The 10202-nt window shown below is 43.3% G+C and overlaps 1 protein-coding gene across 4 annotated transcripts in view; it reads right to left on the bottom strand.

Moving 5' to 3' along the window:
* Positions 1 to 10202, bottom strand: part of SMG7 (SMG7 nonsense mediated mRNA decay factor) — a 29120-nt gene that overhangs the window by 6960 nt on the left and 11958 nt on the right. For 2 of the 4 annotated variants that reach the window (XM_010136166.1, XM_010136165.1), the window contains exons 10-16: positions 7997 to 8067; positions 7603 to 7663; positions 6862 to 6981; positions 6341 to 6629; positions 2686 to 2830; positions 1153 to 1541; positions 84 to 449 (exon numbers count right to left, since the gene is read on the bottom strand). In XM_010136166.1, coding sequence (XP_010134468.1) covers positions 84 to 449; positions 1153 to 1541; positions 2686 to 2830; positions 6341 to 6629; positions 6862 to 6981; positions 7603 to 7663; positions 7997 to 8067 — 1441 coding nt within the window. Of the gene's footprint in view, positions 1 to 83; positions 450 to 1152; positions 1542 to 2685; positions 2831 to 6193; positions 6630 to 6861; positions 6982 to 7602; positions 7664 to 7996; positions 8068 to 10202 lie in introns of all 4 variants that reach the window. The other 2 variants (XM_010136163.1, XM_010136164.1) reach the window with 1 other exon arrangement.

Here is a 10202-nt window from a genome sequence, read left to right as displayed (position 1 = left end):
GCATTCCTGAAACAGAGAAACTCCTAGTTATCAGCAATATCAGAGTCTTGTTGGTTTTCACCACTTACAACATGGAGCTTTACCTCAAAGGTCATCCTGGAGATAGCATCCTGCTCTGGGCGGAAGACTCCGTGCCGTTTTCCCCTGCGGTCCACGTTAGATTGCTGTGCCATCACCCTATTATCAGCCATGCTGTAGGAAGAGTCCCAGTAATATTCTGGCATCTTGACTTCTGAGGGGTTCTGGTTATATGGCTCCATTGGGAAAGGCTTCATTTTTTTCTCCAGAGGTTGCTGTTGCATCACAGGAGGCTGTAAAGACTGTTCAAATAATTTTAGAGGGTCCTGGGCCTGCAGGTAATAGGACTGCTTTACAGGCATGATCTTCCCCAGTGAGCCTTGGACTTGTGGTGGGTTCCAGAGCTGCTTTGACGAGTCTGTCTGCGGATACTGAGGTGGAGATGCATGATTTCACCAGAGGGTCAGAACAATTAATGTTAACTGAATGCCTAACCCTAGACAAACCGTTGATTCTGCTCACTTGTGAGAAATGTGCCAGAAACATTCTGACTGCCTCTGCTATTTCCCAAAATGCTCAGGCTTGACAGGCATCTACTACTCCCCGCAGCCAAGTATAATCCTTACTACCTTATAAACACCTTTATTAAGGTACCGAGCCAGCATTTTGCTGCTCAACTCAGCAAGAGGGTCTCACCATTGAGTCTAGACATGCCAGAAGGGAGATTTTCTCCACCATGACATGAGCATAAAAACTAAGAGCTGGGAGGGAACGGACACTGCAAACCACTGAGCCAGAAGGGGAGCAGGGGTGAAAGTTCATTACTCGCACAAGAACCCTAGAATGGCCTAGGACAGAAATATCCGATCAGAAATACCACCTTCAGATCTTATCTATAAGCAGAAACACACAGAAAGCAGACAACCACCTTCTCATTCCAGTAGACACTTTCCTCTCCATTTCAGAATCATACGTTCATACCCACTAACCTTCAGCTCTTTCTCATATTTGCCCAGAATTTCACAGATCAAAATTCCACGCTAAGGTTTTTAACAACAGGTTTGAAAAAGTAATCCAGGAATGTGGCCATTTATTTTTAAATGCAGCTTAGCGTGTTGCATTAGTCAGGTTTACCTGCTGGAATCCAGAGTGGTGTGGCGGGCTCTTCCCCAGGCCCTGCACAGCTTTTGTAGGGGACTGTTGCTGCTGTTGCTGGGCCAGGGCTTGGACCTGTAACTGGCTTGCGGCCTGTGCTGTTGCCTGAGCTGGTAAAGATGAGAGGGGTTGCTGGGAAGGAGGTGGTGTTTGCTGAGGTCCCTGGGTCACTGGCCCTGGTCCGGAGGGCCGTTGCTGGCTGTAAGGAATGTGGGACTGTTTCCCACCTTGCACCTGGTTTCCTGCAGGCGAGTGAGCTGTGGGCTGGAGGAAGGTTCCTGGGACAGAAACGCCACCTGGGAAGCTGTACCCTGTGCTCATGGAGAAAGCCACAGGAGGGGGGACAACATAGGTTGGAGGTGGAAACCCTGGAAAAGAGGAAAAATGCACCTTTAACTGAAATTTGGCGGAGCAGATTTTTCCCCTCCAGAAAACACCGAGTGGGTTTTTTCTTTCCTATTTTGCTCATTTAGACCATGAGGTCAGGAAACACCATTTTGCATACTGCACTATAATGTCCTTTCTCACCTTTGCCCATTCAAGGCTGTGATCACAGGGGGATTCAGAGTTTGTTCTCGAGTGTTCTTGCAATATTCCAGGCACCAATAACAGTCAGTACTTGGCAGAGTCATGTGTTCCCCTCTCCACCTCAATCTTCCTGCTTTTTTCTCCCAACTACACTTTTCCTTCATCATTCTTGGGGTTTTGATGCTTTACCCCCAAAGTTCCACAGGCATTGCCAGAGACTAAACTTCTGGAGCAATGGGCAGAAGCAGTCAATAAGTGTTCTGCCTCCTCCCAGAGGCTCACCTGCCTCAGGATGAGTGTAGCTAGAGACAGGTGACAAGCAAAGAAATCCCCACATTCCTGTAGTTCACACTGAAATGCCGGGTTTGGAAGGAAGCTTTAATTCTGTGTCTCATAGGTCAGATTTTATGCTGACTTTGGGACAGCACAGATGTCCCTTCTGCCTTACACTGAGCAATTTAACATAAGAGCTGCAGGGAAGATACCTCTTCCAGCTATTTGGCGAGGGAATGTGGACAGCAAGGTATGACAAGAACACTCCACCACAAAACAGGAGCAACAGCAAATAAGACCACACAAATTACAGCTTGAAACATGAACACCACTACAAAGGAAATCGATCTTTAAAGGAGGAAGCAGCATGACTGATCTTTTGTAAGGCAGTCCTATGCACAGAGAATGCTCCCTCCTGAACTAGAGCAGACTTCGTCATGTTTTGAGTAACACAGGAGTCTGTTTCTATAGAAGTTCCTTGATCTCGAGAGGGAAGATGGCAGATTTCATGACAGACCTTGATTCCAAAGCATAAAGATTCTTACTTATCTTGTTTCAGTTCTGTTATGCTCCTCCTTTACTACTTTAAGATTTTCGACTTGAGAATGCATGTTAAAGAGCTCCTACCTTCAGAGGCTGTAACAACCACTATTATGGGATTTTCTTTGCAGTCAACGGTAAATCACACTTCAAAAGAATGATGTGAGTTACCTGGACGGCTAGGAAGGGGAGGGAAGGCTCCTGGGTGATGAATGGGGATAAACTGAGAACTGCTGGCCTGACTTGGCGTCTGAGTTACAGGTGTTTTCCTGGCTTCAGACACTGGAGTCTTCCTCATCTCCGTCTGGGATTTCACCTAACACAGAAGAAAGTAAGAAGAAATTAGGTAACTTTTCCTGTTATTGCCCACATCACGTCTCAAGGCAAAAAATGAACTCCCAGATTGCCTGAGAGAATAATTTATTTTTCTTAAGTAACTAGGAGACGTTTTGAACACAGGAACGCAGTTCCCTCCTCAGCGACCTCAGGCAGGTTCTCAGGCACTCCTCACCGCACAAAAACATTCCTTGGATATCTACCCAGAAGATGCACCAGGCTCCTCCTCTAGCAAGAGTGGGAAGTGGACACACTAACATCCTCAACCACACAGAGAACTTACCACACTGCTCACCTGCAGTGCCGTAGAAACAGAGCAAAAAGAGCAGATGCTGTTATGCTTCACCCTAACACGTTACTTACCAGCAGCATCTTAAAAAACAAACGCGACCGCGTTCTTCCTAGCCTAATCCATACGGTGACATATACGTGCAAACTCCTGCAGACTATGACATTCTTTTGACCAAGAGCATCCAAGACAAACAGCAGAAGCGCTTACCCTCTTTCAGTTTACTGGGCAGCTGCTCTCTGTTCTGTTAAAAGAGCCGCACCGTTAAAGGCAGAGAGAAGGATGTAACGTAATGTTTACCTGGTTCCGAGCCTGCTGCGGTCTGGGTCTTCCTGCAGAGGAAGACACAGGGGAAGAATACTTTCCCTTTCTGTTCAGCTTGGCAGAACTGCCTGGAATGCAAGATGGAGCAGGCAGGAAAAAGACAGCAAGCAAGTAACCCAGGCAGTACAAGAAGGGCCCAGGAGCAGACCTGAGGCCAAGCCTCAAAGGTGATTGAGAGAAAGGGTTTTCTCAGGGACCAAATTAAAAATAGCCGAACAAACCAAAACTGTGCGGGGTTTATTTCAACATTTAGTGCTGCTGACTTCAAAGGAGTTAGAGAGTAGGTCTTTCCTACCAAAATGCAGCAGTCAAGGGGTAGAAGCATTCAAACATTTTCTTAGTTCTTTTTCAAATAAATCTGAATTTCCCCATTTAGAAATTATGGGAGCATAGCGGAGGTGTGTGTGTTTCACATTTAATCAAAAAAGTAGATTGTAAGACTAGGAGGTTTGGGTATATTTTTTATCTGCTAGAACAAGTCAGGAGGGAGCTCCACCTCAAGGTTCTGGCTGATGCTCAGCACCATGAACGATGCAGCACCTCCTAATGTTGCATCTATTGCCTGCCCACCTTCACCTTTCATAACATTCATAACAACTTATATCGCACTGCCCCTTTTTTTTCACCCCAGCAGTTTTATATGAGAGTTACGCATTCTTTTATAGCAGTATTAGATAATTCGAAGACATTCTTCTTGCTGTGGGATTTCAAAACATGAGCTTCTAATCCATCATAAACTCAAAGCTGCTCTAACACATTTCTAAAGGTGGCTTCCAAAAGGCCCCCATGTGATTTATAGTTAGTTTTTAAAACCTAAATAACTAGAATTGATTAATCAAGACAGACAATTTTTAGTTCCTACTTCTACTTGACCTTACCTCAAAAGTATCGATACTACAAGTATTTACTCCTGCAGTGGTCCCATAGGTTCCGGCATGGTGCTTGGGAGAAGCACCCTTTCATCATGGTGACCTCTTAAGAGTATGTTACATCTTGAGTAAGTCTGCTTTAAACTTTCCTCAGCACCTAACATTATTTTGTCTAGAGAGCAGAGATTCAACCTATGTCACACTGTCATGATCCTGTCTGAGTGCACAAGTCTTCCACTTCTCTGTGAAACAGGACTAATTACCTCTCTATAACACACGTAACAGTTTTGCTGCGTAAGAGCTGCAACAGCTGTAACATTTAGGCTTTCGAGGGCAATGAACTATGGAGGAGATAAAGCCTGAAACCCCCAGGAAGGCCAAAGCAGAGCTGTAACAGACCACCAACTGGTACAAAACCTACACTGGTTTCTCAGTGGGTGAGTGGAGCAAACCCTCCCCATATTCTGGAGTAGGTCTGGATAAATAAGTCCACCAAACTCTATAAAACAAAAGGGATTTCATTGGAATAGTTGCCATAACAAATAGAGCTAATAGAACTAAAAAGGCAAATTTAATTTCTATTCAAAGGAAGAAGAGTGACCAACCACATCCGGACAGATTCTGCTACAGCTATGTTTGAAATACCTTTTTCCTGGGTTTGTAATCTCTGAAGAATAACATGAGCAAATTTCTGATAAATCATCTGGGTTAAACTTAAAAATACCTTCCCCATCCAAAAAAACCTACTTCTCAGAAGATCCAGTGTGTTTTATCAGCCTCAAGGCTTTATTTTGCAAGACAGGAGCACAAATGCTGAAGCTGGGAGCTGTGTGCAGGCCTACAGCCGCACTCCAGACAAGTTCAACAAATAAATACCTGCTCTTCTAACTCACCTATGGTGGTTTTCAGATACCAGACTCCTGTTTGGTGACTCACAAACAATGACCTCAGTTTCTGCAGGCTACTCTCCTTGGTAGGACCCCCTAGAAACCCAGCTGAGTAGCCCTGCCAGTTCAGACCTTCCATTTCGTAATGATGATGTTTAATAGCAAATAAGCAGGAGGAGAACAAGGACAATGATCCAAGGGTCTTAACAACACAAGCTAGAAAGACTGAAGAAGCTGGTCTGTCTAGCCTAGGGAAAACAAGACCTCAATTACACAGGCTTTCAGAGCAGTTGCAGAGAGGAAGACTTAAGTTATTCTGCAGGCTTATCCTGGGAAGCAGGAACAGGCTGACACAGAGGCAAGGGAGATGAAGTGCACCAGGAAATAATTTCCACTTGCAAGAACAGTGAAGAAATGACACGGTTTCTCTAGGGAAATAATACTCTCCATCACTATCATTAAATGTCTCCAGATGTCATCAGGAAATGACTGAGATGAAGCCAAACTATCCAGATCAGATCAAGCCTGAAATTCTCTACCCTCATTCACTACAACGTGGTGGAAGTCAGACTGGTAAATTCACTATTTACTTATGAGGTGAGCATTTTTGTACGTAATGCTCACAAAAACAGAGAGGGAAAAAAACCCACTCCTCTAAAAAATACAACTGATAGAATAATAGTTGAATAATCTGTGGAACAACAGATAGAAGTCTGTTTTAAGATAGTTAACGTAGCAAAAATCACTCTTCATTGCTCCCTATCTTTTCCTCCCTAATGGCATCAAGGAAAACAGCAGAGACCCAAAGATCCCTAATATCTGATCTTTGAGATAGATAGATGTGTTTATTTTTTTGTGCATCAGCAGTGCCCATCATGAGACCTTGACTCCACTGCATTCTCTGTGAGCTGCGATGGCCCTGACACAAACAACGTACTGCTAAGACGCAACACCCCTTTGATCTAAAGGCTCACCTGAACTGCCACGTTCTGCTTTCCCGCTTCCTGCATCTTATCCAAGCCGCACTTCTTAGTCTCACTCTTTCTTTTATTGTTATCCTTCTTTCCATCGTTCTTATTGGCTACTATTCCTTTGCTATAGTCCCGTCTTTCCCTTCCTACATCTTTCGGGGGATAGACTCGCCCTTGTTCTCTGTTCATTTCCCGTGGCTTGATGTTCTCTTTGAACGTGACCATTGGTTTTTCTCCCATGTCACAGTTGCTGTTCAAGCTTCTGCCAGAGGACAGAACTGATTTGAGTCCAGAGCTCCCATCTGCAGATAGCGGCTCTGTGATAGATGTTTCCTGCAAGGCGAGACTCTCTTTGGCTTCACTAGGATCCTCTAGTAATAGTTCCGGGATTTCTGTCAAAAACAAAAGCTTTCCAACCTCATTTTCACACTGAATCAACCTGAAAAAGAAGGGAATTGAAAAGCAAGTTCATTACTCAAAATACACTCTTTACGATGATCAGCCTATGAAGGGATGGCAGGCTGACCCTCAGAACATGTCATTAGCACTGTCAGGATCTTGTATTCACGTTATAGCTAGTTGCTGTGTGGAACAGCAAGAAAACTACCATTCAACTCTGGCCTGCATTACCTAAGCAGCAAGTGAAGCAGAGGGGAGCTATCTGCAATTACCTGGGCTGGTTATCAGCAATCCATTTGCCTATGAAGATCAGACGCTGTTGCCGTATTCGACGTTGCTGCCCTTCCTTATCTCCTGTAATTGCCTGGTGGCCTTTGGAAAAATCCAGGTTCCTAGGATTGACACAGGATAGGGAATATTAATTACCCTCTGCAACACCCTATTTCTTTAGAAATATAACTGACCAGCATTACTCCATTATAAGCTGTCAAATTTCACCAGATACTATTCAAAACTTGACTGTTACAGAGGTCTGATTTACGGCTGCAATTCTCTTCTGCTAAGATGCATCTACGTTAATGAGGTTTGGTGGGTTATTTTAAAAAACAAAAGGCCAGAAGCTCATCTGTGTGACAACTAAAACCACAAAAATAATAGTTGAGTGAACACATTGAGTATTTGGTCAGCATTTTTGCATGATGTTACGTACAGTCAAACTGTTAAAAACAGAGTAAAAACCAAAGTAATAACAAAAGCAGTTTTCATGTAAGAGTTTTCCTCTCCTTACTTTTTTCCCTTTAAATTGACTAGTTTGAAGACAGAAGAAAAACAAGTCGAGCAATATTATAAGCCCGTAACTTTCCCTAGAGCTTTATCACATTGTCTATTACAGTTGTTTTGAAAAGATACCTCCGTCAACCCACTAAGTATTCATCAGTAAGATATGGTAGAGGACAGGTCAATGTCTATCAGTGACATTAGCAAGAGCACAGTCTCCTTCAGCTGTCACCCACCTGAATGAGGGCCTCAGAGCCAAGAATCCTTGCAACTCAAATTCTTCTGGAAGGGGGGTTGCTGGCAAAGAAACAGCAAACGATGTCAGGAAAGCATGAAAGCATCAAGTACAGTATCATAAGCAGTATCTCAGGAAGGTCACTATACACAGCAAGGCCTTCTAGTAACATGATCAGTTGTACCTGTCCACTCTACAACCTGAGGAGCTCAGAAACAGTAAAGGAGAGCAAAGTCTGCTCAGCACAGAAAGCGGCATTTGCAAAGTGTTTGTATGCACTAATTCTAGAAAAGAACTAGCTCTCTTATTTGCTCTTCAACTGCAATTCCCCAGAAGGTCAGGAAAAGCGTCCATCATTCCCAGTTCTTTACAGTACAGTCTAGAAGCACCCTTACCATTGTTACTGGAAAGATCTTCTTCATGAGGCTGGAAGCTGTTTAGAAGAGAAATCAGCCAGGGCCATATGCTACAAATCAGAAAAACACACAAACTGTAAGCGAAAACTGCAAAACATGGAATCTACTCGACTTTAACAAGAATACATTGAACTCCTGTTGCACAGTCAGAGCTTCCATTAATCTGCTGATTTCCAAGAAAAAGCAAATGTTTCTCCCAAGGGTCAGGGAAAAGACCACTGTCTTGAAAAAAATTACTATTTTTTGAAGGTCAGCCTAAGGCAGCCAGGCTCTCTAACCGTAGTGTTCGTTATCCAGCAAGTCAGAAAGCCTGCTATGGATTCAACGAGACAAACCTACTGCAGGAGCAAATGTTCAGACCACCTTGTTGCAATTCATGTTTCCCAGTCCAAAGCAGACTGCTCTCAAAGCACAGTAAATTAGTCAGCTGGGAAGCAAAGCAAATTAGTAAGATAAAGCTATACACAAGTACTTCTGTTCTGCAAACTGTAACACAGTGCTGTAGCACTGAAACAGTCTCCAGAGCGGTAGGAAGGTCTAAGCGAGGGCTGCCCTGTGTAAGACCATTACACTAGAGGTTAACTGGCAGTCCTCCTGCCCTGCACTGGCACTACCAGTACAGGGAGTGACTGAAAATTCTTTACAAAGGCCCTGGGGCAAATCATTTAATCTCAATGATTGTTGCATAGGTGGTTAACATTTAACTGCCACCAACAGGTTGCTTTCTCCTGGTTTTTAAAAGCTCCAACCCAGAGAAGTCTAAGCATCCTTCTTCAGCTTTAGTGATGGGCACACAGAGACAAAAATAAACTATTTTAGGAAAGAGCCCACTGCGCTTGGTGTTAGTGAAATGGATCTCTCCTCTCTCAGGAAGGCTTTCAGCCAACATCCAGCACCTTGTCTGAAGAATGCAACCGGCACCCAAACGCCTGAGGTCAGCTGCAATCCTGTACCGCTGCAGGGACTGGAAACATGATAGTTATGTTTATTCTCTACACTAAACTAAGCAATAGCTCCTTCCCATGAATAACAAGGAACTGCAGAAGGAAAGAAAGGAGAGTGCAGGTCTGTTGCACCTACAGTAAATTGCAATCTTCCTGCACGACATGTGAAATGATGAGGTTTCATAATAAGGGATACCTAAAGAAGAGTGATGTAGTGACACACTTTAAAATCTAGGCCTAATGTAGCTTACACAGGGTAGGTTTTGAAAACTCATTTCCAAAGAGCACAGCTCTTACTTTCAGATTCATCTGCTTTTCTAGGTAAACATGTTTCCCTCATGTTTCAGATGTTCATCCAGTTTGGGGTATGATTAATTATCCATGGGTAAATGATAAACATAAGAGTAGGGACAAATGAAACTTTAAAAACCACTAAGGATTATTTCTTGCACCTAGAGCACAATGAAGTATGAATTCAGAGTAAAGGAGACTTTTCAATATAAAACAGATATTGGGTTATTAAATACAGGCCAGTAAAGGCATATGTGTAGTTTTATGGGCAGAGGGACTGGCTAACTCAAAATACACATTCACACCTGAAGATTCATTTTGATACGCCACAAACTACAGCTTGCACTTCCTTTCCACAAGGACTACTTGATATCAAGTAGTTATCTTTCCTATTAAGATACTGGTATGAAGTCTTCCTTCAGCATACGCCTAAAGGAATACTTATTACCGTCTCAAAACAATCTGTGAACTCTTAATTTTCCTTAATCTTGCCTTCAGGAAGTCTGGAACTGAAGCTCCCAAAGCTCCAGGGGTTTATTTTTTATTGAGTCTTATCACTCATTTAGCAAACCAAGGTTTTAGAGACCCCTCCTCCCCATACATCAATGTACAGGAAAGGAGAGCCTTGGCTAGAATCGCTTCTTAGATAATGCACAGCCAAGAAGAGCTGAAACCACTGTAACACATGACATAAGATTAGCTAAGCAAGCTGGTTTCACATTGTCTTCCTTAAAGTGGCCATCCGAGGAAAAATACTCATCTAACTGTGTCAGTAACACTCACTCTGAAGAAACATCTTACAGGACAGAAACATTTCACTGAATTGCTGTAATTTATGAAAAGTTAACAGGCTATAAAAAAAGTTAGTGAGTTTTGAACTATTTAAGACTAAATTGATGAGATTAGAGGCAGAAGTGAAAATTCAGAGCAACAGTCCAGAACAGGAATGC

This window comes from Buceros rhinoceros, unplaced genomic scaffold (genome assembly GCF_000710305.1).
Source record: "Buceros rhinoceros silvestris isolate BGI_N320 unplaced genomic scaffold, ASM71030v1 scaffold35655, whole genome shotgun sequence".
Lineage (NCBI taxonomy): Eukaryota > Metazoa > Chordata > Aves > Bucerotiformes > Bucerotidae > Buceros > Buceros rhinoceros.
This window is presented reverse-complemented; position numbering and strand designations above follow the sequence as displayed.